Here is a 27,519-nt window from a genome sequence, read left to right as displayed (position 1 = left end):
TATTTTCCAGTAATTGATAATGTTTGCTGAAGTGGAAACCGTAATGCATACAATGATAGTTAATTAGTGATTGAGATTGAGAGTAGGTCTCGTCAATGGTCCTAGTTTCTTTATCAAGCTGAAATTGTTGTTTGATCTTTGTATCTTCACTGTGCTTCATCCAATGCTCCGTTGATATCAGGTATCTCTTAAATAATTATATCAAGTGTGTCCTTTAAATAAAATCTTATTCTCAGTGGGACTTAAACAAGTTTTTTTTAATTTCTATGTCATTAAATCAAATTATATACAAGATGTCATATTATAGCCTACGGAAACCAGAAAGCTACAACAATTAAAAATGATTTGCAGGATGACGATCCTGCAGAGCAGAAAGACAAATAAAGACATAGACGAGGTTACAAAAGTTCATTTTGGTGAGCTCATGTTGACAGGCAGCTTTGTGAGCACCTCACACGTATACAAAGGTATAAAGCTGATGGGAGTGACAACAAGCACCGACTTTAATAAATAAAGAGACCACAGCTGGGATGTAACCGAACTTCACTGCTGTTATGTTGTGTAGACAATGTTAGACGAGTCCTCTCTTGCATATCTTTGTGTTTAAGGATACAATTAGGGTGTAATGTAACGGTGTTTTGCAGAGACAAGAGAAAACCGGTCGGAGGAGGTAAACGGGTTCTCTGCTGGCTGGAGGAGCTGCTGTGACGTCACTCACTCACACAATATACCGGCTGCTGCTGCGCCGACCAGCGGATCTGAATATGTGGGGAAATGACCGAGAGTGACCTCAGAGGAAACACTGTATTTTAGTGTCCGTTCGCCTTATCATTTTATACTTCATTCAGAGCAGTAATGAACGTCACATTTTAGCGTTATATCACTGTGTGAAATACGTTGCATTAGTGGAAGGATTCGTTAGCTGCCGTGTCACTAAATTGAAGACAGCGGGGGCTAACACAGGCTAAGCTAAGCTACGGTAGCCGGGATTGTCAACGCTAGCGGCGGGGCTTGTACATTTGTTTTCCTCCCTGCAGATGCTAGGATAGGCTAGCTGCTGCCATGGATAAAGCCAAGTCAATGATGGACAAGAAAGGAGCGTCGGGGCCCTTTCATGTCACCAACGGACAGGCATTTCACGCTAACGGTAGCTGCTGCAGTGGCTCCACATTCAGCTCCAGCTCTGGACCCAACAGCAGCTCCAGCCCCAGCAGCAGCAGCAGCAGCTTTGAGGCCAGCATGCACCACCTGCACCGCGGGGAAGATGCAGAGTGCAACGGGTCCCCGGCGAAGAGATGCAGGCTACGGAAAAGGACAGAGTCGGTGAGACGGAGCAGACCCCGTAAGTGTCAAACCGTTTGGGGACATTCGACAATTATTATTTTTGCATGTTCTGACATTTGTTCTGGTGGTGGAAGGAAGCGGTGGTGTGTTCTATTTTGTTGTGTATATGCTGCAACCATGGACTGTGTAACACTTACATCAGCAGGGATTTGCACAACTATGCCCTTTTTACAACAAGAGAGCAACAACCTTTGATTCTTCTTTTACTCCCCTTTTTTATTTCATTGTTCTTTATGTTTTGAGATGACCATATTGTCCTCTCATGACTCCCTTTTTTCCATCATGTTATATGGTTAGGAGATTGATTTGTCCAATCTACAAGCCTGCTGTCGTCAGGGAGACCCCCTTTTGTTATTATGAACCTTCAGTTTGCATTTCTTACGCTGTGATTGGTTGGTCGCCCGCTGGTGAAAAAGCTCCTGATAAGTGGGACTGGCTTGCTTCAGCCAATCAGCACTTGCCTCTTGTCTTCAGGAGGCAGAAGGACCCCACCCCCTTATTAACTGAGTATTCCGGATGATGTGAGTAAAGATCATCCGGGAAAACTTGGATGTTTCTGCGCAGAATGTAGAAAAGTGTCATTTCTTAAGGGTGTGAAGCCTCTTTAAATACCCAAGACCGACTGACACCTTTTAAACGACACTTTGCTTTATTTCCTTTTTGATTAGTTGTTTTGTATACACCTGTGAGCTGATATTTTGCCTCACTATGAAGCTTATAAGTGAAAAGAAACCTGGTAAGTGTGAGTTGGTTTTTATTCAATTGTATTCAGAACAGTGGTGGAGAAAGTATTCACATGTTTTGGTTAAAGTAGAAATACCACAGTGCACACATCTTCTGTTAAAAGTGAAATTCCTGCCTTGTCATGTTACGTGTTATGTAAAAACTACAAAACGATTAGCATCAAAATATACTCAAACTACATGTAGTACAATTAATCATTAACAGAATGGTATACTTCAGAATAATTGACTGAATATGATTTTACTGAATGATCATTACTGATGCATTTATGTGAACATTGATTTAATATTTGTATCTGGTAAGGGTTTTACTAATTTAATCACATTATTGCTCATCATTCAGTTTGCAAAGTAACAAGGAACCAAAGTCAACAGTAAATGTAGAGGATTAAAGTACACTATTTACCTTTTTTATTGTAGTGTCGTAAAAGTAAACAGAGTACAGAGTATATGCTAGTAGGCTACATTAATTACTAAATATATAGTGTTATTGATGTTCCACAACTGATCGAAAGTCTAGGTATTAAAACGGAGAAATAATGAAAATGTCTCTACTTCTTTTATTGTCTTTAATGTCTTAAGTTATTTTCCAGGCAGCTGATTAGTGTTTATGTCTGGGAAATGGGAATGTCAGTGTAAAGTCCTCATGGCCTGTTTTGCATGGCTGTTCAGTCAAAGCCCTAGGGTTTGTTGTGGCTGAGTCAGTGTAGCTGTCATGGTAAAACTCATGTTGTTAAAATGTCTGCAGAGAAACCAGATGCAAGTCTAGTGGCCTTGTTGCTAAGTAATCCCATCAGCATTCCTAAAGAAATCTATCCGTAATTGTTCTAGGGAGAGACTGAGAAAGAGAGGGCAGAGAGGAGACATCCTTTTCAGTTTCTGCTTTCAAGGAAATGTACGTAACTGCCATGGTCTCCTGTGAGAAGAAGCCTGCATAATGCAGTATTGATCCGAATCTGAGCTTGCCAATAGTTAACTAAGATGTTATATTGTCATCCTAAACGATCAAAATTCTATATATAGTTACATCGATATTGTGATAATGTTGTGGTATTTGCTGCATACATCAATAACTGCATGTCACCTACACATACTCAGAAGCATTATTCATTTATTATGTTGCTCCAACTAAAAGGTTGTATGACTATATATTGCATTTCTAATGATCCTCCTCTTTAGATTGAATCCTTTCTAATTGTGTTAAGTGTATGTTTACCAACAGCACTTAATCTTAGTCTGACCAGAGGCCTGTACTACGAAGCCGGATTTTTCCTTAGCGGGCTAACTTCAGGGAAAACTCAGGGTTTCCGGTCCTACGACGCTGGTTCTCTTTTTAGCGGGTTAGATCTCCACGGTAATTTATGCTGAACAGCTAGCCTGCTCCGGAGCAGGTTAGGTTGCAGGATAAGAGATCAACTCAGTGAAAGCACCGCCTGCTGACCAATCAGAGCTCAGTGTGCAGAGTTTAAAGCTATCAAGTAGGGCTGTGCAATTAATCGTATTTTAATCGCGATTACGATTATGGTTTGCGACGATTATGAAAACAGCATAATTGACCAAATACGATTATTTTGCTGGGTGCGCTTTCGCCCCTCCCTAAAAGCCCACTCGGCCACGTGCGAGTGGCATGTGTTGTGAGTGTTCAGCGCGAGCGAATATGTCAGAACAAGAGCAGCAACTCGTTACAAAGAAGGGTAAAACTATTTCCACTATTTGCAAGTACTTTGTCTTTACAATTAAAACAAAAATTAAAAACCTTTATTTATCCAGGTAAAATCCCATTGAGATCAATGATCTCTTTTTCAAGGGAGACCTGGAGATACATTTCACATCGCTAAAGATATGTGCCCAGTTAGCACTGTTAGCAACCAGGGCTTTAAGCAACTTGTCAACACGTTGGACAAGCGTTACGCGATGCCGTCTCGGTATTATTTCAGCAGGTCTGCGCTGCCTGCACTATATGACAAATGCCGTGGGGAAGTTGAGAGAGATGTGGCTTCAGCTGACTACTTTGCGACCACAACGGACCTATGGTCTAGCCCAGGGGTGCCCAACCAGTCGATCGCGAGATGTGTCTAAAAATAGAACAACAATAATCTGTTTTATTGTTAATGTCCTGTAACATAATCTTCCTGTGCTAGAATAATGCACTTGAACGCATCAAAGCTTTGTGATTGGCCGGCGTCACCCCATGTGTCGGGGCGTGGCTGAGGGTCTTCAGTACAGGTGGCAATATTGTCACCTGCCTGCGCTCTTCTCTGAAACCAGACCATGTCAACAGGCTGGTGTTTCTTGCAAAACATCTTTAAGAGATGACATGAGCAGCCCTACCAGCATTTGCCATGGTGGCCTAAACATTTTTATTTGATCTTAAATTGTAGTTCAACATTTATTTCCTGTTACTTCTGGACCATGACGGTTGGCCAGCCTTCAATGTTTAACTGAGTTGAATATGTTTTACCAAAATGTTGGCTATATGTTAAGGAGTTTTCAGTAGGTTGTGACAGTGCACTGCATCATATTTGATTTAATTTATTTTGGTCTAATTTATTTTTATTTATCATATTAATAATATATGTTTAGTATGGTTTTGGAAGTGCGCTCCAATATATTTGTTGATCTTGTTTATTGGTAAAATATTATTTGTTTTAAAGTTCAATAAATGGTCAATGAATAATAATAATAATCGTGATATCAATTATTGACCCAAATAATCGTGATTATGATTTTTGCCATAATCGCACAGCCCTACTATCAAGTCATATTACAGGAGAAAGGAAATACAGTTTAGACTGCCGTTGCAGGAAAGACGGCTGTCAAAAATCACCGACTGTGTGAACGTGAAAATGAATAGAATATCACCTCCCATCTTCAGAGCAATCTGACTAATATAACATTAGCATTAAGAAAGCTTACTTAAATATCTGCCACAACATAAGTAACCCGATCAAAGTAACATTACGTACAGTCCGCGGCACTGAGTGCAGACATCAATGTGTCCCATTATCATTCATATCACATCATAATGTATCATATCTCCTTATCTGACTCAGCTTCTTGAGCCGTATCTGGCGGTGCAACACTTACAGTGTCACATACTGTATGCAGAAGTATTATTTTAAGCAACACATTAAGTTGACGAAACACTCGAATCAAATGTAATTAAAGTCATATCCACTCGTGTCTTAGTGATATCAGTGATATCATAAAACTGTTAATGAACGCATTCAAACACTTTTTCTTTTACCAGCTGTATTCACCTTGCAGGTGCAACTGCAAAGGCTGTTTAAAGTTTAACGTCTTCATATTTGTCTAATATTATAGTTGACTTTTCATTCAGGAAGTATGACGCTGCGGTGTCAGTACGCGGCTTGTCCATGTTTGTGATTGGTCGATCGCTCTAAATACCACCCCTTTTATGTGAACACACACCTAACTAGATAGGGTACGGCTGGCTTGAGTTGATAACCAGTGTCGTAGGACAGTTTAGCGCAGAGGTCGCGTTAACCGAATATTTTCCGTCTATGACGGATTTTTTTTAACAATGACGGACAAATCTTAAAGCAGTCCGTCATTTTGACAGATTAGAACAAACTCGGAACAGTGCCAAAGTTTCCCCGCAGCGAGGCTCCGGTGTTATGCCGTGTTATGCATGCCCTCCAAAAAGGAAATCATACCGTTGCCAAACCTAACTGTGCCGCACAAATCATTGAAATGTCTGTGAGTTTTGGCTTTACGCTGTGCACGCTCCCGCGAGGTGCAGCAGCCATGCATAACACGGCGACCTCTGGTTTAGCGAGAGCGCGTTTGTTTTGGATTAGATCAACCAGCTCACTCAAACATATCCACTCCAGGATATGTTGAACTAGATTCGTAGTACAGGCCTCAGTTATACCTGAATAGTAAACAGCTTTACATTGTTGTCAACAGAAAGGGGCAGAAGTAAATAACACAATTTCTCTCTCTGATAGTTTGCGCTGTATTTCATTTCAGATGGTTAAGCATCGTATAACAGTACATTTTCTGTACATTTGTCCTTGATTGATGGATCCATGGAACTCATTAAAGTTTGCAATGGATATGCATTCAACATTAACAATACCACTGGCTATTTCCTTCCACTGTAATAGAAAAAGATGACGAGTAGTTTTTCTATCAGTAGTTTTTCTTTGAAAACACAACAAGATAAAACCCAATCACCAAGTGCAAAAATGTACAAGAACGTGGTGATCATTTATAAGACACACCACACACAGTATGTACTCCTGATTCTGTATCTGTGAGTAAGATCTTGTTTGTAAGATGTACTAAGGTATGAAAACATTGTGATAAAACTCTACCAAACACACAAATGACATTCTTCTCATATCTCATAAAAATGGTTTGATTAATGATGGTAAAAAAGAAAAGTCACACTGCTGACCACAAATTGATTGTTTGCCGTGGTTTGTTGTGTTGCTCAGTCGCCTGAGAAAGCGAGAATCCACCCCAGCATCAACCCAGATTACGCCATTAAAAGGACTTCTCAATAATAAACTTTGAAATGTCCGGTCATAGCTCCTGTCCTTTTTGGCCGAGTTATCCTTGGATAGAGTCCAGCCGTCCTGATAAACCCGGATAACCCTCTGAGCTTTTCCCCAGTGTGGTCCGACCCAGGAATGTGCTCCCCTCTGGGATGTGATTTTTCACTTTTGTTCTAGGGTCCTTTTTCTAAGTAGGGTTTAGGGGGGTGTAAGATAGGGGTTACTTTGGGGTAACGCTGCCTGGCTGCAGTACCTCTTGTTTACACCAGAAGTTACACTCGGCAACCTTCACTGACTGTCTAATGAGAATCAGATTCAAATTACAAAGAAGTTGAACCCTTGGATGTTTTGGTTTTAATGAGGTGGTGACTTATTCACTTTTAAGTGAGAGGCTCTGTAGTAAGAGAATAACTCCGATAAAAACACACGGGTCTGCCACAGGTCGAGTCAATGTTCCACCGCTTTCTGTTGCATATGGATCGTGAACAGGGCTAACTAGTTTCAGTAAGGGTGAAGGGGGCCGAAACTCGTCATTCAATCTGAAACTGTGCACAACTGTATAGTCTTTAACCTGTTAGGCCCCGAGCCTGTTTTTCAGGTCTCAGGCTCGAAAATGACATTCCCAGAACAAATTACCATATCTTCCCTTCTAAAAGGGTTAAATTAATAATCTTTTCTCTCAAAGTAATGATAAACCTGTGAGTTGGATGTAGAAAAGTCAGAATCAATACAGATGTTTTTTATTTTAAAGAAAATTCAGATTGAACATGGTAAAAAACTGTAAATTATACTGTCCGTCCAAATAATATTTTGTACTTATAGTGAAAACTAACCTTGGATGATGGGTTAGTAGATTAAAAGCTTTAGGAATCCAAAGTGCAACATATAATAAGTACCCTGTATCAAGATTGATGCAAAACACGTGATATTTGACTTTTTTTAGACAGATTTAGCAAAAAAAACCTTCTGGGGCTATTTGGGTGGATTTTCCTTATCTCTGGCCCCCCTTGTTCGATTTTGACATGTGACATATCTTTCTGACCGTTAGAGCCAATGGAATTGAGGGGAAATCGTCCCATAGGCTCTCATGTTAAAAACAATGGTAGCCTCTCTGCGAATGCTAGCTTGCGGGGGAGAAATATCGCTGCTCTGATATCAAGCAACGGAAAAGCTGTTTTATTGCTTATGGATTATCAGAACATTTCAGAGGGGACACAGACACATTGGATTAACATATGGATTAACTACACCATCGTTTTTATCGTTTTAATGCCATTGAAGACCAGTTTAGACCAGACAAAACCAAGGTAAGACATGTTAGCGTTGTGGGCTACCGTTAGATTCTGTGTCTCCTTGCGATCATAAACGATGTGTTGGATGTGCACCTTGGATAAGTAATAAGGGAGCTAGGAGTGAGTATCGGTGCAGTAATAGGTTAGCATTTTTTGCTCGGGTCATTTAGATGCTTCTTATGAGACTTGTGTTTTGTTTTGGTAAAAATGGTTTGTATCATCAGTTAGCTGAGATTATTCCCGTTAATCTGGTATAACACATTAATAGGTTCTTAAATATTAAGATCCCCTGAGACACAGTGTCCTTCGGGTACCTTCGGGCTTAACAGGACCAAAAAACAAAAAGGATTTCTGTACTCATTCTCTGTCTTCCCTTTAAATTGATTATGCTATTTATTGTATTAGACAGAGTAGGGAAAGGAGCAGCCACATTGTCTGTTTGTTTTGCCAGCTTTAGAAATCTAGTAGTAGTAGATGAGAGGGCAAATGTTTGAAATGTGGTATTCATTTTATACAGCAGTAATATTGCACCACTTTAAGAAATAGTGGTTGTAGTAGTTGCTGGTGTGTTTTCTTGTCCTATCACACAAACTTGATGTCCAAGTGTTGCTCTTGTCCTTTGCTTTCTGTGCACCAGACCTCTGTGTTAAACCTGTGATTACATGTTTAGCAATAGGATGTTGATAATCGCAGGAAATGTTGAAAATCTGTGGAAAAACACGTATTTATGATCCCTTCTCGTCAGGTTATTCAAGTCCGACTGCGCTGTGCCAGGTATAGATGTGTTAGGCTGGAGAACTTTCCCCTATTTACTTATAAATCACCCCCCTACCCTGCTCCTTGCCACACTGACCTTTGGCTTTATACAGATTGTGTGTGTGTGTGTGCTTTTTAAATATAATGCCAGGATAAGTGTGCGCCTTTGAGTGCTAATGGACATTTTCATTTCAACTTCATTTTTCAAGGAAGGTTTTTAAGTTTAACAACCATGCTTTTAGTTGGGAGATACATGCAATGGTCAAGGACAGTTGGACAGAAGATATGTGTATAATTAGCCACAGCGCTGCAGTGAATGAAGTCGAGAAAGAATGTAGGCCAGCACGTTGTATTCCTGTGATGCCTTTTTAAGTCCGTGCTTCATGTGTCTTGACATCACAGCCAGGTGACAGTTAGCCCGTTTCCTCAGGCAAAGCCAAGCGGCTTCGTGGTTAGTGTTTTTTCCACCGCAAGTTAATGATCGTCGCAGGAAAGGTGCAGTCAATGGATGTCAAGAATCCTAATGACAAAACCGGTTTCGTGAAAAGGCCCTTGGTTCAAATAGCAGCTCAGACGTTTGAGTGATTGCCATTGGGACAAAGTTATCAAGCTAACATATTTAAGACTGATGTCATTTATTTCTGTAAAACCTGTTTCAAGTATTTTACCCTCAGGAGAACATTTTAACGATGCATAAATAATTGTATTGTTTCCCACACATCGTCTACCTCCTAGCCGCACAGTGAATAGAGGTCACTCTTGTTTAGTTTCTGAAACACAAGCACTTTTTCATCAAGAAGAATATGTCGTCACGAGAATGAGTGTCACGCAGTCTCTTAGTATTATTAGATCTCAGTGCTGCGTTTGACACTGTTGACCACAACACATTACTTGACCGACTGGAAAACTGGGTGGGACTTTCGGAAAAAGTTCTAAATTGGTTTGAATCCTACTCAAAGGACAGAAACAACTTTGTTTCTATAGGTAAATAGTACACATCTGAGTTGACAAATATGACGTGGGGTACCTCAAGGCTCCATATTGGGGCCTCTTCTCTTTAACGTCTACATGCTACCACTGGCTCAGATAATGAAGAACAACAAAATAAGTTACCATGGCTATGCAGATGACACACACATTTACGTAACAATTTCACCAGGAGACTATTCTCCAATTCAAACACTGAGTAAGTGCATTGAACAAATCAATGACTGGATATGTCGGAACTTTCTCCAATTAAACAAAGATAATACTGAGGTAATGGTTTTTGGAGCCAAGGCAGAACGTATAAAAGTTAGCGCTGAGCTTCAGTCTGCAATGTTCAAAACAACAGATAAAGCCATAAATCTAGGTGTAGTCGTGGACTCTGACCTGAGTTTCAACAGTCACATTAAAACAGTTACTAAATCAGCCTACTATCACCTAAAGAACATATCTAGGATTAAAAGACTAATGTCACAGCAGGATTTGGAAAAACTTGTCCATGCTTTTATCTTCAGTAGACTCGACTACTGCAATGGTGTCTTTACAGGTCTCACTAAAAAATCTATTAGAAAGCTGCAGCTGATTCAGAACGCCGCTGCTCGAGTCCTCACTAACACTAAGAAAGTGGATCACATCACTCCTGTTCTGAAGTCTTTACACTGGCTTCCTGTGTGTCAAAGAATATATTTCAAAATACTGCTGCTGGTTTATAAAGCACTGAATGGTTTAGGCCCAAAATACATTTCTGACCTCCTGCTAAATTATGAACCATCCAGATCTCTCGGGTCTTCAGGGACTGGTCAGCTTTCTGTCCCCAGAGTCAGAACTAAACATGGAGAAGCAGCGTTCAGTTATTATGCTTCAAATATTTGGAACAGACTCCCAGAAACCTGCAGGTCCGCTGCAACTCTGACTACTTTTAAATCCAGGTTAAAGACTTTTCTTTTTGCCGCTGCTTTTAATTGAACTATTCACATCTTAAACTGCACTGTAACTTTTATCCATGTATTTTTTCTTTTAATGTTTCTTTTATTAGCTTTTCTTTTTAATGACTGATTTTAAATGCCATTTTCTTAATGTCTTTCATTTTTTGTAAAGCACTTTGAATTACCTTGTGTTGAAAAGTGCTATATAAATAAACTTGCCTTGTCTTATAATTTGAGCAATTTCCACTTTAACTACATTATTGGTGTTCCATTTCCCATACTACCATATTATTTAAAATGCCAGAAAGAAATGAGTATGTCACGTTATGTCAAATGCAGAATGCCTAAAATACCAGGACGTTTTGCTTGCATTTGCAGAGACCAAGCCAGCTGACTTTTCTGATCCTCAACCTTTTGCACAGCAGATTTATGAGCAAGAGGCTCAAAGTTCACGTTGCAATGTTATGCAGACGTAGTATGTCCCAATTGTACGCATACTGCATGCAACAGAACAGCTGCAGCACTTACCGGTACTTAAAGTAAAAATAAATAGTATGCCATTCATTATGCATCCATTCTTTTTGCACAAATGTAAAGAAAGGTTCAATTTGAGGATATAGCATTAGCAATAATACTGTTTCGTAGTAACTCAAAATATCAGTAAGACATGTATTTGTTTGTTTCAGAGAACAAGCTGTGATTTGTGGTACTGTTATGTCACAATGATGACATTTAAATGTATTTTTTATATTTAGATAATGTCATGGGTTTGGTTGTGAAAGAGTTTTTGGCTGAGGCTGTGGAGGAAGATGTGATTGTCACTTGAGGAAAACACCGTCATGTACCTTGGGTGGCCTCTAAAAGTGTTACTCTATATTCTATCAGAGAAGAGATCATATTTCTGGTTACTAGTTCTGCCCAGGATTTCATACTTTAACTTATGTCATTAAGGCGAACAACCTCGATAAAGAATCATGTTTCTGGCAAAAATGTTTGTTAAAAAACATCAAGTTGTTTTTAAAGATACTCTATAAAGCTGTGTTAGCGCCAAAAATATTTTCCGTAACAAAATCTATGCCTCTTAGCTCGTGTTTACAGACATCAGAACAGGTCAGTAGGTGAAAGGGGACTCTAACAAAAAGTCAAACCAATAAAAAGGAGGTGATAGGTGACCCCTGCTGAAAAGTAACCAAACACCAACCTGTAGTAGAGCAGCAGCAGGTGGAGAGCTAACGCTTACAGCATCAGCAGCGATGGTGGTGCTAACACTCAAATACTTTCAGTAACTACAGGTTTCACAAACCTAGTGCACTAAATACCATGAACTCCTCAACAAATGAAACTACGGTCTATGACATACTTCTAATACAAAATATGAAGTGTAATGCAGATGTATAGGGAATATCATGAGCATAACGGCATAGAAACCAATATCAAAGGGACAGCTACGCCATCTCCATTACCAGCCCAACCCTTCCTTTAAAGAACAACAAAGTTGGTGTTGCATCATTTTGAACTGACTGAACCCCAGTCAATAACTCATAACTTAAAATAAATAAATCCACTCACACTGTCACTAATCTAAGTCACTACGAACAATATTCTATCAAATGTGACATGATGAACAGTAAACACTAGATTAAATGTGGAAGGTTATTCAAGTTCATTTGTGGGCCTTGTAACTCACTGCTAATACAGAACATGACACCAAATACTACTTATTATTACAAATGGTTATTTTTTACGTTAGTCTAGTATGCATGGATTGCTCATACCATTATAAAGCATGAAATGCATGTTTTTGGTGGCTCTAATCTTAAAGTGGACTTTGCCTGAGTAAGTCGGACAGAATCATTAAGATACCTTCAACTCACTGCTGTCAAAACAGTTGAATCTTCTGAACGACACGCAGGAGAAATGCTGAAGGCACGGACAGGACCAGAGTCACCACAGTTTAACAAGCCTTTACATCTAAAAGTTAAGTGTTACTACTGTTAAACCAGTCAGGAAGACTAATTTATTATTCTTCAAAAATCTCAGCATGATTTGTCTTAACTGTTTAACTTGCAATACCTAGAGCAGACACATTACAAGGTTATTCAATTAACTTCTATTTCCAGCTTCTTTACAGATAATATTGTTTGGCTGTATGCAGGTCAACACAAGATATTTCAACTTGAAGACAATAGCTCGGGCTTCAGAAACAATGATGGCTGTCTTTTCACTTTTTATTCAGGTGATCCGATGAATTCACTTTCTTATTTGAACAGATTCTTCATAACTACAGTTGTTTATATATGTGAGCTGCCTGTCATCAGGTCGACATGATGAGAGCATGTTGATGTTGGGACAAAAATAGTGTTTCTCTTAGACACAATGTATTTAACTTCACTGAATGTCTGTCTGCAATGTTCAAAACAACAGATAAAGCCAGAAATCTAGGTGTAGTCATGGACTCTGACCTGAGTTTCAACAGTCACATTAAAACAGTTACTAAATCAGCCTACTATCACCTAAAGAATATATCTAGGATTAAAAGACTAATGTCACAGCATGATTTGTCTTCTCCATGCTTTTATCTTCAGTAGACTCGACTACTGCAATGGTGTCTTCACAGGTCTCACTAAAAAATCTATTAGAAAGCTGCAGCTGATTCAGAACGCCGCTGCTCGAGTCCTCACTAAGAAAGTGGATCACATCACTCCTGTTCTGAAGTCTTTACACTGGCTTCCTGTGTGTCAAAGAATAGATTTCAAAATACTGCTGCTGGTTTATAAAGCACTGAATGGTTTAGGCCCAAAATACATTTCTGATCTTCTGCTAAATTATGAACCATCCCGATCTCTCAGGTCTTCAGGGACTGGTCAGCTTTCTGTCCCCAGAGTCAGAACTAAACATGGTAAAGCAGCGTTCAGTTATTATGCTTCAAATATCTGCTATATAAATAAACTTATCTGGCCTTGAACCAGAATAGCCAGATATGTGTTAAACTGCCAATGTAAATACAAGTGAATCAATGCTGGTGGCTTTATCAAATAGCAGCATATGCACGGATGAAATAGAAAAGATCCTTCTGCCAAGAGAGAAAACATTTGAAGTAGGATTTTCTTCAAATGTAGTTTAAACCAAATAGGATTTTTACTAAGATATATCTGTTGAGTTCTGTATTTATTGATTTGCGTCTGTTTTTTTTTAACATTTTCAAAAACTAATGTTATCTCTATGTTTTGTTTGATATAAACCTCATCAAATACACATTTTTTTTTAAATATTTTTTATGAAAAACTGTTACTTACATTTCAAGGAAGATTCTTACAGTTTGGTAACTTAAATGTTTTTAGATATGTGATAATTAGGGCTGCAGCAATATAATCTGGTGATCAACACAATTAACTAATATGAAACGGGTACTAGTAAATGTTTGAAATATCTTTGCTTGAAAAATGCAGATTGCAAATCATTTCCGCTTTAATTATATTTCAAACAAAGCACACTGGAAAGTCTTAGAAAGGCTGATGTGCCTCTGAGTTAAATGTCACAGTTGCTTTGCAGAGCATTAAAAACGTCCTGCAGTATCACTTCTCTCCCGTCCATGCCAGTAAATCGTACTCTGATTGAATTAGATTGATCGAGAGACAAGAAGAGAGCGAAGCCGGGAAGCGTGGCGTTCGAGGATGAGAAGAGGAAATGGAAAACTGAGAGAGCTGGAAGGGAGGTTTAGTCGTGAAAAGGGAATAGACCGAATGGCAGATAGAGAAAAATAGGCAGATGGAGATGGAGCTAAATGAAAGAGAAAATAGGAGGCTGGAGAAGAAATGATGGAGGGGGGTAGTCTGTTTCCATGGCGACTGTGGCTCTTGTTGAGCTATGGTGGGGGTTTTTTCTCCCTCTTGCCGGTTGTGCTGGAGGATTTATTTTTTTACTGTTCTCCTAAACCAAATATCCAGACCAGACTGTGTCCTCACTTCCTCTGCAGGAGGGTTATACAGCTGCTTTTACACAATTGATGCATATAATGATGCAGGCTGGACCCCTTTAAATAAGAAATGTATATTTGGTGTAACAGGTTGATCTCGGGTTTTCATTAGTAGCAAAGACTCCAGTCTGGGGCTGCTGCTATTATTATTATTATTATTATTATTATTATTATTAATAATTTTTTATATAAATTGGCAAAAATATCTTCTGCCATTAGGATTTCCCAGAGTCTTACAATTTTTTATTCAAATATCCCAATATATTTGACCATTTAGTATTATACAATGGAACAACAAAAAGTAGAAAATCGTCACAATTGAGAAGTTGCAAATATCTGTTTTTTTACTTGAAAAATGGTTAATCGGTTATTTAAAATGGCAGTTCTTTTTCTATTAGTTGTATTAATTGAGTACCTGTTTTCCAGTGCAATGTAGTTCATACACTTAACTGCTAAAATAATAGAAATACAGAATAACACTGACATGTCATTATTTCTAAATGAATATCCTTTATTTCTTACGTTTTTTTTGGTTGTGACTTTGATAATGTGTATGTCAAGATGCTCTCTCTCTGGTTTTGATCTTCACCATGTCTTGTTGTTTGAAGTAAAGAGTAACATTATGTTGTCATTCTGCTCTCCAGCCTTCCCCTGGTTTGGTATGGACATCGGCGGCACGCTGGTGAAGTTGGTGTACTTTGAGCCAGTCGACATAACAGCAGAGGAAGAACAGGAAGAAGTGGAAAACCTCAAGTCCATCCGGCGCTACCTCACCTCAAACGTGGCCTATGGTAAACACACACACACACACACACACACACACACACACACACACACACACACACACACACACACACACACACACACACACATATTGTTACACCAACATTCTTGCATCTCTGGACTCATTTGTGTACCTAAGAAAGGGCAAGGGAGGTCAAGGAAACTATGAAGATAGCAAAGATTATAGAAAGTAAGTCTCAGTTGAACTTTAACCACTGCATTAAGAAGAGTGTGTTTGCACTTTCTTTTTTCTTTTTTGAATTTCTTTAGTAAGGAGTGCAGATTTACCAGACAATACAAAAAAAAATGTTTCACATTTTTTGGTTTTCTTATTACAGAAAATTGCACTACTACCCCTCTTTTGTTACATATAAAACAGAATCCCTCCCACCCTCACAAGAACTGGAAAGTTGGTCTTGTGTTTGCACTTTCTAAATGGACACGAGTGCATTGATACAGAATCGTATAGTTTGATAATCATTCCCTCCCTCGCTCAGGTAAAACGGGCGTCCGTGACGTCCACCTGGAGCTGAGGAACCTGACCATGTGCGGCCGGACGGGGAACTTGCACTTCATCCGCTTCCCGACGCAGGCCATGCCCCGCTTCATCCAGATGGGGCGGGACAAGAACTTCTCCAGCCTGCACACGACGCTCTGCGCCACCGGGGGCGGGGCCTACAAATTCGAGAATGAATTCAGATCGGTGAGGCCAGAGAACGTGCTTGAATAGTTTTAAGCAAAAATGTCCAAATAACAACATTTCTCATTGAAAGCATATGTTTACTGCTGCAAATACAGGAACAATGCAGAAAATGAATGTGTCTAATATGGCAATCAATTATTCACCAGCTTCTCAAATGGGAGGATCCTCAAATGTAATTTCTTGGGCTGCTGGTTGAACAAAAAAACACACCTTGCCCCGTAGAAAATACAACATGCATTTTCTAGTAGTTCTATTGACCACACAATTAGGCGAAAAAGTAATTGGCAAATGAATCAATAATGAAAACAACCATTAGTGCAGCCTCAGTCCAGGCTAACAACACCATGTAAACAGCGTTGTCATATTTCCAGTCAACAGAATTAAAATTCCCCCCAGTTCTAATCTGATTTGAGCAGAAATGTCTGTGCTTCTCAATGACGTTGCATTTTATTTAGGTTAGTAGCTCATTCTTGCATTATGATTTTTGGACGTGAGCACATTTTGTCCGTCTCAGTGCCTGTCTACCTGAGTTCATTGACCCTCTCTGCAGTGCAGTATTAGATCAATGAACTCTCTTGGCTCTGCAGGAGAAACTAAGCAGAAACATGCACACTTCCGACCTAAAGTGCTTTGTAAATCATTCTGGGTTAATGGCTGAAAAGCTCGCTGATGTGTTTATTTGAACAGTTTCTCTTCCTCCGCTCTCTGTGCTGCAGATGGCCGACCTGGAGCTGCTGAAGCTGGACGAGCTGGACTGCCTGATCCGGGGTCTGCTGTACGTGGACAGGGTTAGCTTCAACGGACACCCAGAGGGATACTACTTCGAGAACCCCTCGGACACGCAGAGCTGCGTGAAGAAGACCTGCACCCTGGACAATCCTTTCCCCATGCTGCTGGTCAACATCGGCTCCGGGGTCTCCATCCTGGCCGTTTACTCAGAGAACGACTACAAACGCGTGACTGGGACCAGGTGAGGAAACCAGCTCAAACCCACGGGAAGCTTAGACTGATATAAATAACACTAAATGTTGTCCTTTGAGCTTAAAAACACTAACAAGAATCAACTTGTTTTGTTCTACTAAAGTCCACCTTGAGCCCTAAAGTAGCGAGTTGTTTTGCGTGAATGAAAATGTGCAAAAGGTGAAGGTGGCTGCATACCTTTTACAGCTTAAAAAGATAAGCCAGAAGCGGTTGTTTGACTTCCAGCTGTTCTTTATCTATGGTCACCTTATGTACCTTCTATGTAATAGAACGACGATATTGTGATTAGATAGTGAGCTGGTGAAAACAACGAAGTCCCGCCCAGATATGATGAAAGCATCTTGACGACAGAAATAGTATACTACGTTCCTAAGACTGAACACATTGTCTTTAAATATGTGCCTAACTGAACTGGAACTACCAGATACTTGTTAAATTGCCAAATAAAGGTGAATCACTGCAAGTGGTTTCTTAAAATAGCCAAATGTTCACAGCTACAATAGAAAAGATTCTAAGGTCAATTATTCCGATTTAACCGCCTTGATTTTATAGGCTAGGAATTTATTGTTAAGATTATGCGATCATATATTTTGATCTAAAAAAACTAAAAAATGTTCTTGTTTTAGTTTTTCTTACAGATCTGTCAACCCAGATCTCATTTCATCACATTATCATAAATGTCCTACTGATAGATTTTTAACAAAAGATGAAATAATGCTATTTCTCAGAGCTCATTATGACACTTTCCAGATATGTTCATTTTACAATGATGCATGACATTATTTGCATATTGAGAGCATATTGATGTGGAAAAAGTAGTTCACCCATGAAATTAGCCAAGGCAACACAGTTCATTCATCTTAAACTTATTCCAAATGTATGGTATATTATTAATGGGAGAAGTTGAATTATTCGGTTCAAAACGACTCTCCCATATTTTCCTGTCGTTCCCTTACTAGAACTAAGCTTGTTCACTTCCTCTCTCACCTTTAGTCTGGGTGGCGGTACATTCCTGGGCCTCTGCTGCCTGCTGACGGGCTGCGAGACGTTCGAGGAGGCCTTGGAAATGGCCAGCAAGGGCGACTCTACCAACGTGGACAAACTGGTGAAAGATATCTACGGAGGAGACTACGAGCGCTTCGGCCTGCAGGGCTCTGCTGTCGCCTCCAGGTGAGAGGGACCAGGGTCTCCTGAGGGTCAACATGCAACACTTCAGCAAGACCTCCTCTGATTGCTTGACTTGGAAAACACTGATTTCGGTACAGCCGTGAAGTATATCTCAAAAATAGTGCTCTATATATTGCTTAGTACAAATCTGGATAAACCTACACTGAACTTCTTGGAACAAAATATACAAATAATTAAGTTATATGATATAAATAATTGCATTAATTATGTAAAGTGGACAGAACAGGCTTTGAACTTGCTCATTTATTTTTTCAAATGATTTAAGGAAGTTGGTCAAACAACATAAACATGAACTAAATGAGTGTGAACCCACAGTGCCGTGTTGTGCTCTGTATGTATGGCTGCACAAAGGATAAAGTAATAACACAAATACACCTAACAGCAAATGCGGTATGAATTCATATCACATAAACACATTCTTACTTGCGTGCAAACTTGGACCTTTGCTTGCTAATCTGGGTTTGGTTATAAATGAAACCTGCAGCTCTGTGTTCAAAGGTTGATCCATGAAGCAAAGTGAGAAGCAGATTGTATCAGTCTTCACATTATTATCACCGTTTCATTTTTTTTATATTGAACTTAAACACACACTTACTGTTTTTAAGGTTAGTGTGACATCACCAGAGGGTCATGTTCTGTGCGTCTGGTCATAAGTTCATCAAACTTGAGTAGCACTCATGAGGAAAGTGTGTCTGTGTAAATGTCAATGTTTCTGATAGTCTGTTTTTTTGCAGTTTTGGTCACATGATGAGCAAAGAGAAGCGAGACAGCATCAGTAAGGAAGACCTGGCTAAAGCCACACTGGTCACCATCACGAACAACATAGGATCCATTGCACGGATGTGTGCAGTCAACGAGGTAAACACACACACACTCACTCATGCTGCAACACATGTGCACCCTTACAATTTTCTGAATGGGATTCATCTCTACTTAATAAAAAATAAAGAAATAGAGTAACTTTGACAAAGGAACATCTGAAACAGCTTAGGTCCACAGCTGCTTCCTGTCGGATGATGTCATGAAATAAACTGGGACACATTCAGAATATTTTAATCTTTGAAAGGGTGTACAGTTCGCTCTGTCCGTCAGTCCATAACATCTTCCACACCCTCTGGTGACTACAGTTCCCGCTCTCTGTGTCCGAGGTCAGGTGTTGGGGAGGTTGTTTGTGTGTGAATGCATGAACTAAGCATTCATGCACATAACACATGCACTCATAGGGGGGAGCACATTTGCACTTAAATTCATAGGCGGAGTTTGACATTTGCGCTTGGGGGGGGGGGCAAACCTTTCTTACTGACGTCAGTACACAGTCCCAACTATTGGGTGGGGTGCTACGGATACAGTAGCAATAAAGCCAGCGTTCACCGCACTGAGTATGACTTTTCCACATACGATCACAACTCGTCCCGTCATGCACGCCTCATGCCCGCCGCACACACACACTCATATGGAAGGGGCGTCTCTCCCCCCAACAACAGTGCATTACAACTGTAAAACTTATCATAACTGCGCACATCTTATACTTATTTACTATATCCCTTGGTTACTTGAACACGCTACAATATTATTAACCAGTGTCCTACCTAGTGCAGAAGTAGATGCCTTAAACGTCCCAGAAATTGGACGTTTTAAAAATCGCCGCATAGCCATTACTGCTAGTTATTGTAATACAATAGCTGAATCAATTGTATGCAAAAAAAGCGAGGGAACTTGTGTCCTTAACCTCATACGTCACACACACACACGTCACAACATGCGACTGCTCAAAAATAAAATTATTTCAAACAAAACATGATATTATTCAGATTTGTATTGTAACAATCATTATAGTACATCTATTAAAATATTGATATACGAAATATTTGTATTGGAACAGTTTTAGACGTATGCTGTAACATATTTCAGCCACTAGGGGGAGCAATGCCCCCCCGCAAAATCCGTCTATATGCTTAAATTGTAACTGTTTTACTAACTGTACTGCATGGTTTTAAGAAGCAAAGATGTAATGTTTTAAACACAGATTTACTGTCTATATTTTGAAACTCAACAGTGAATGAATTTCAGAAAATCAACTGTAAGCATGTTTGGGATTGTGGGTGCTGCTTATTTTTGTCAAATGAGCGTATCAAAGAAACAAACAACCAAAAGTGGAGCAGTCTAATAGTTCAGTGACTGCAGTTCACGAGTAGATGGTTACATGAAAAATACATGTAGCATCTGTTAAAGCTGGATTTTTTTTTTTGTGTTGGCAGCCAAACTTGAACTAGTTATTTTCCGGAGAGAGGCACCAGCCTGGAGTGAGTCTGTGTGCTGTGAGCTTCTTTACAGTGTTGCCTTGTGGCATGGGGATCAAGCAGCATTGTACAGGGCTATCACTGCACACAGAGCTGCAGCGAACACGCAGGGACACCAGGCATAGGGCTGGGGGCCGCTGTTGGTATATAATAGGTTTATTGTATTTGTTTATCGTTAATATATATCTTAGTTTCCCATCAAATGGCTTTAGGGATAAAATGTAGACACAAACTTTTTACCAGCTCTACAGCACCATCATGTGGCGACAAAAAGGTGTTGCATTTTGTCTAAATGTACTAATCTGTAAGCTTTACTGCATTTATATTGTCCATATCTTTCTTACTTTAAGGTCTTGTTCTTTTATTGTGACTGTTATGGATTCTTTTCAATGTATTAATTTGCTCGAAGATAGATTTAAAAGACATAATAAAAAGACTGACAGTCACGACGTCTCAGAAAGAGCACGGGGCATTATTTTGGGCAATCAGTATTAGTCTAATTGTATGTTGCAAGATTTGGCTTTTTCTCGTCAAGTTTTATATAATTTTCAACGCATTTGATGCCTTTTTTAATAATGGTTGATAAATGAGTTGGAGAGAGAAACAGGAAATGACATGCAACACAGGTCACTATGCAAGTGTCACATATGTTATGTTTTCAAATGATTGACTAAGATGTATGTGAGTGTTGATAGATTTCCTATAGCTTTCACAAACATAATCGAGATTAAAAAAAAAAACTGACTTTTCAATGTATTTTTTGTTTTAGAAAATTGAGCGTGTGGTGTTTGTCGGGAACTTCCTTCGTATCAACACAGTGTCCACAAAACTGCTAGCCTACGCCATGGACTTCTGGTCCAAAGGACAACTCAGAGCCCTCTTCCTGGAACACGAGGTGAGAACCGATCAACTAAAGGAGGAATCTAAGCAAGCTTTACCAGAAGACCTGAAGGAAATCAAAGTGTCCTTATCTTGTGTGTCATTAGGGCTGCTATAACAGTACATGTATTATTGATAAATCTGCAGATTATTTTCCAGATTAATCATTAGATATATGAAATAATTGTAAATGTATTGGAAAATGTCCATCCCACTTTCTGACAATCTAAGGTGATTTCTGTATACGTCTTGTTTTGTTAGTCCAAAGATAATACATTGAATCTTATTGAATAGAGAAAAGCAGGATTTTTCCATATTTTAGAGGGTGAAAAAAACAGCATTATTTGAAATGTTTGCATTACATTAACTATGACGATTACAACAATAGTTGGCGTTTATTGACCAATCGATTAGTGACTTAGCAGTTAAACCGTTTTCTCCGGCTCTCGGTAAAACTCCCATTCATTTTGTGTAACGTGTGTGTGTTTGCACCAGGGTTACTTTGGAGCTGTCGGGGCGCTGTTGGAGCTGCACAAGACAACCGAGGACCCATAAAGTGAACGATGTCATGACATCATCAACCCTCGACAGGAAGATGTCATCCAACCCTGAATGCTGTGATGTCATCAACTCTCGATGCCGTGATGTTGTCAACCTTTGCTGCTGAAAAAAGGTCCTGTTCACAGAGACCCCTAAAGGAACACTGAGCGAGAGACACAGAAACTGAGAAAAGCCATTTTAATAATTTAACTCTTGTAAATAATGTAAACCTCTAACATTCATCTCCTAAAATTCCCAAACAGAGTCCCCCTATCATAGAGGTTTTAATATTTTAATCTTTAATTTATGGTTTCCTGTAACCCCCTTGATTCCTGTAATCAGCGATGTGTCAGGAAGCACAGAGACACAGAGTATGTTAGTGTGTTTTGTCTTTTTTGTTGTTGTGAATAGCTACTGTAGCATAACATCCTTGAGGCTGTGGCTCCACGGGAGACTGTTTGTGCAACAATTATTCAAGATAAGATGTCTGCACAGAAAATAAGTCACTCTTGAATGATTCATTGGGCATTTTATGGACTCGTATAAATTAATTCTTTGCGACCACAGAAACTCAACTTGAACACCACACCTCCAGCCTTCAGCTGCCTAATCGGTTACTGACGCTGTAAAACCATAAAGACCAAAACTAGTGGTTCCCCTGCGTCAAACTGCAGCTGGACAGCACTCATGGCAGCAGTTAAAGGTCCGGAGGCATTTTGTTGTTGCACAAAACGTTTCCCACAATGCCACAGTCCTCTTAGGAGTGCACTGAAGCCAAATCCTGTTGAGATTCGTACGACACCTTCAGCCCAGATGGGGGCAGAAAAACTTTTTTTTTCATTTCTGTTGCTCCACTGCACATGGCCTTTGCTTTTTTGTTTATTTCTCCTCCTTCTGCCTACCAACATTAACAACACCATATTGCCACACATGCGTACCTAACCTGCTGAGTTTAGTGTTTGATGATGGGACCAAGACATTGTCTTCCAACAGATGGCGCTACAGACTGCCTGCGTTGTTGATTTCTGTTAATGACGAGCTACAACTACAGTTCAGGACCCAGCCTGCCTCAGCGACCAGTGTTTGTTATTTGGGATAACCAATGGGAATTTTCTTTTTTATCACTGTAAGGAATCATCCTTTTCTTTTTCTCTTACTTGTCCCTGTCTGCAAGTGTCACTTCAGGAGATGGACATCTGATTCCTGTCCCACTAACTGCACTGCCTCCCCTGCTGCCTTGTTTGGATGATGCTAATGTGATTTTATTAGGCTAATATCAAAATAAAATGTGAATCCTAGCATTTAAAAGGTTTAGTACACCGAGCTCTACATTAGATAGGAGACTAAAAAGCAGAATTGGTTAATCTCCTGTAAATTAGACTGTATTTTTAGTGTTTAAATGTATTGATTTGTTCTGTAAAAGGAGAAATAACAGTTATTACTACACTCTTGGAAATATATGTTATAGCAGTTGGCCAGCATTCCCCAGCTTCAACCCAGATTATCACTTTGTATTCTTCTTAGAGAATGTCAATACTATGTGCCTCTATTTTAACCAACCTTTAAACCAGGGGGATTGAACATGCCCAGGTACAGATGAATAATTCTGCCAATATCTCTTCGAACACAAACTTCATTAGAGTAAGTCACACGTATGCAAACCATGTAGGAGGATGTTTGTCCATATCCAAACTTGCACTGTGCATCACCATATTTTAATTGACTATTTGTTGAAAGGGAAACATAGAGCAGTTTTGTAAATGAATCTGAAGTTATTTTAAGCTTTCCACAGCTTCTCGAAATACACGAACATTAGAAAACTGTCAAAAATTATGAGGGTCCTTTTTAATCAAATAGTTAATTGGCTAACAAAATAATCACAAATGTAAAGAGTGGGTGCTCTGTAGTAATAAACTAAAAGCTCAATATTAGTATTTTTCTGTGATTACTTTGATTGCAGCAGCCTTCATTAACAACCTAATCACTTCAATAATCAAAATGCCAACACTATTATATATATATATATAGCGTTACTATTTAAATAGTAGCGACTTTGTTGGGATTTTCCCACCATTTTCCTCTGTTATAAAGCTGCTTTTTGGTCTGTATTTGTTTTTACATGTTCCTTGTTTCAACTCCTGTTTGGATGATAAGGGTGACCTCGACCTGTACCATCGGCTTTAAATCCAGCTGGTGTTTGTTATCTTGTGCAATCCCCCCCTTTCTCACCTGAAACCCTATCAGTTGCCTTCAGTGTGTGTTCGCCTGGTTTCACCATGTATGTGTGATTTACCTTCAATTACTCACCTGCTGAACTTTAACTCAATGTTTCTGTACCGCTGTGCATGCAAACATGTTTCTGCTCATGTTTCAGACCTGCTTCCTATGCTTGTTTATAGATGGTTTGTTTTTATGCCATGGTACTCTAGCAGAAGACTGTGTGTTTGGTATTCACAACTCTACTGCTAACCCTAAGTGTGTCTTCTTAGTACAAGAGCAGAATTAACTTCCACTAGCACTGCAATGGTTTTGATTATAGTGTAATCCTTTGGAAAGCTACAACAATATTTGGGTAACATAAATAAGAAGAACTGGAAATGTTGATGTTATTCCAGGTTTTCTTCATTATTTTTCTGGGCAAATGTGTGGTTTGGGAACATTTAACGGAATTTAGTTTTGTCCTATAATTGGTTTAAGCCTTTTTTGTGGCCAGTACGAAGTAAATATGTGAGTGTTTTCCCATGTGTTTTTAATATACTGTACAGCATTTTCATGTTTTTTTTTTTTTTGGTTGGCACAAAAGAACCAGTGTGATTGTTTCCAGAAATGTCACTTTCGTGTGCGATCAGGCTGAGAAGCCTTTTAAAACGTGCTGATTTGCATAACTAGAAAAAGTAATGACTGTGAGTTGATGATTCTTTTCTTTTCAAACACACCTGCTCACTGTCCTGCAGGGCCTATTATCTCACATCAGCTGAACACCCAAGTACGAGGAACATTTAAACATAGAAGTCCGTTAGAACTTTTTACAATCTGCTGTTCAACATCTCGCTGCGTCCTTGATGTCCGTTTTACGATGATGCATGGTCCCCGCATACCATAGATTACTGTACATGTTTGACAGCATTTTAGTGTACTGCTATGTTCCTAGTAGTGGTATAAATGCTAGTTGTAAAATAAGTCTACTAATCTAAAACAGTTCTACGCCAGAGTTTATGTAATGCCATGGGGATGTCATGAGTTCAGATACTTGATGTACCTAATTATTGTATTACTGCTGCAGCTTCAGTTTTTTTAATACAAAAACCAAATGACACTGGCTGGAATGTAAAATGCTACACATAAATTATGTTTGTATGTTTTCAGCAACAAGAGTCATGAAACCCATCTTTCAAAGCAGTGTCACATCTTGCACTGACACACGTTTGGTCCTTTTCACATCCTTACTGTGATAACACTGACACGGCATTAGGCAAGAGTTCAGTCAATTAAGTAAACTAGCTTTTAAGCCTACAGTCAATTTTTTTGTAATGAAAAGTCAACAATGTGGGTGTTTATCTGCTTTGATGATAGTCTGAGTTAAGATTTTTAGAGTCTGGGGTTTGGACCTCAGTAAACTTTGTCTGAGGTTAATTTCCTGCTGGGACCATCCAACCCACATCAGTATTATTTCCAGTGATACTAGTAGGCGTTTTGGCTTTAAATGTCATGCCACCCTTAGTGAAATCTAACCAACAGGCTATGCAGTAACTCACCCATGGATCTCTTTTTCCCTTTCAAAAAACTCACCTCTTCTTTAAAGCAACCAGTCTATTGGACTTGTTTGTAAATGTTTTTTAAAATTATATATGCAACCCATGTGAGTTTTCCCCTGTTAAAAATCCTTTGAATCTTGACGGAAGATAATTTCTCCTCCTGAAGTTTCTGTCCTGCTGATTTGTTAACACTATTCAAGGTGAATGCTCGCAACAGAATGTTTTAGGCCGGATTATGCACCAAAATGAGTGTACCATGCATGTTTCGTTGGTATAGTCTGTGTGACTAAACATGTATGCACAGTAACACATGCTGTAAGAAGCTCTGTTAACACACCTACAGCTATTTTGGATTTACATCTAAACTGTCAATCTCTGTTGGATGAATGACCCGGGTTCACTTTTATCTTGAACAGTGTTTGTTTACGATATAAATCAAACTGTAAACATCCTGTCAAACCTCATGTTGCATACTATAAACCGTGACATAATGTTCCTTGTGACCTTCTGACCTTAGGCTTGTGTGATAGTTTGCACTCCCTTTGCTTAACCTTTTCTCAAAGGGCCTAATCCAGTTAACACCCTGTTGCGTGAATACATCCCACCTTTAAAACTGTCTTCTGGAATGCTTGACGAGCAGGACAGACATTTTCAACCTTGTGTATTTGATTGTACAGAGATTTTGTAAATAATATTAATATGATATATTCTACACCAGCAATCTTTCTGTTGATTAAGTTGTTTCAACAGTTCTTGGCTTCCCAAATATGACCCGGCACTTATTTTGCAAATCCCAACGTAGACAGAAGATGCACCGTGACAAACCACTTTGAATGACGAATAGCGTTAAATAACATACGTGTAGATGTTTATTATTGGTTGTATAGAAGTGTTGTCATCCTTTGTACATGTGGTAACCCACCAATCAGATAGTATTTCTGTACATGTATTGTAACTTTATTAACATTTTCTTGGTTTTATTCAAGTTCAGACTTTGATTAAAGATAATCATGCTTATTATGTCAGTTACTTCGATTGGGAATTGTAGGGAAAATGTGGTATTTTGAAAAAGTGTTAAACAGTCCGGATGCCTTTTTCTGTTGGATTCTCTGTGATGTGGATCTGGGTATGAGCATTTTGGGAAGCCTATAGGTGCTGGTTATTGCGTCAATTCTGCTGCTGCTTTTAACTCTGGGTTTGGGAAAAATAAAGGGTTAAAATAGAAAAAAAAGACAAATAAAAATAATGGCTCCCTGCCTTGTGCAATGTGTATGTACTGAAGTGAAGAGATTCTTTTCCACAAAGGAATTAAACTAAAACTGGATGAGCAATATGTGTTCTGGATGTTTCTTTACTCACTTTACTCTGTTTTTGGAAATAAATAAACAAAGAGGGATGAGATAAAACAAATGGAAAAAACAAAGACAGACTGAACAAGAAAACATTTAACATTGTTTGTTTTTTTAAGTTTGTTGTAACTTAAAGGGGACCTATCATGCAAAATGCACTTTTGTATGTCTTTTATACATGAATATGTGTCCCCGGTGTGTCAGGGAACTCACCAAGTGTCAGATAACACAACCCTCTCTCTTTTCCTCTATACCCAAATCTCTAAAAACGGGGCTGCAACGGATCTGATACAGATTTTAAATTGTTCTGACGTCAGAAACGGGGTGCTCCGCCTATATGGGCAACTCTCCACCTATCAGGGGAATGAGAGGTTGCGTGGCATGGTAACAGCATGGTAACATGACGCTCGTGCCTCGCCCCCCTCCTTTGCAGGGGGGCGTGGTCAGCTGCAGCTCATTTGCCACAGAATCAGCCCTTGTGAAGACAGGGCTGGAAT

At 39.3% G+C, this 27,519-nt stretch overlaps 1 protein-coding gene across 2 annotated transcripts; it reads left to right on the top strand.

Moving 5' to 3' along the window:
• Positions 1-526: 526 nt before the first annotated feature.
• On the top strand, positions 527-27,004 carry pank1a (pantothenate kinase 1a). Of its 2 annotated transcripts, none has more exons than XM_034101244.1 (8): positions 527-1,342; positions 15,189-15,335; positions 15,825-16,030; positions 16,747-17,000; positions 18,005-18,181; positions 18,934-19,057; positions 21,269-21,394; positions 21,874-27,004. In XM_034101244.1, exons 1-8 carry the CDS (start codon positions 1,063-1,065, stop codon positions 21,931-21,933), a joined length of 1,374 nt encoding a protein of 457 aa, XP_033957135.1. In that variant the 5' UTR covers positions 527-1,062; the 3' UTR covers positions 21,934-27,004. The 2 variants fall into 2 exon arrangements, with proteins under 2 accessions (XP_033957135.1, XP_033957136.1); XM_034101245.1 differs by lacking the exon at positions 527-1,342 and adding an exon at positions 1,867-2,080.
• The last annotated feature ends 515 nt before the right edge of the window (positions 27,005-27,519 follow it).

The sequence above is a fragment of the Pseudochaenichthys georgianus genome, chromosome 15 (genome assembly GCF_902827115.2).
Source record: "Pseudochaenichthys georgianus chromosome 15, fPseGeo1.2, whole genome shotgun sequence".
Lineage (NCBI taxonomy): Eukaryota > Metazoa > Chordata > Actinopteri > Perciformes > Channichthyidae > Pseudochaenichthys > Pseudochaenichthys georgianus.
The sequence above is the reverse complement of the archived record's forward strand: the minus strand, read 5'-3'. Positions and strand labels throughout refer to the sequence as shown.

What these genes read in the sequence shown, in the direction of transcription:
- pank1a (XM_034101244.1), top strand. Translation starts at nt 1,063, where the DNA reads ATGGATAAAGCCAAGTCAATGATGGACAAGAAAGGAGCGTCGGGGCCC. An exon ending in AAACGCGTGACTGGGACCAG is followed by an intron (nt 17,001 to 18,004) that starts GTGAGGAAACCA and finishes TCTCACCTTTAG; the next exon opens with TCTGGGTGGCGGTACATTCC. An exon ending in CCCTCTTCCTGGAACACGAG is followed by an intron (nt 21,395 to 21,873) that starts GTGAGAACCGAT and finishes TGTTTGCACCAG; the next exon opens with GGTTACTTTGGAGCTGTCGG.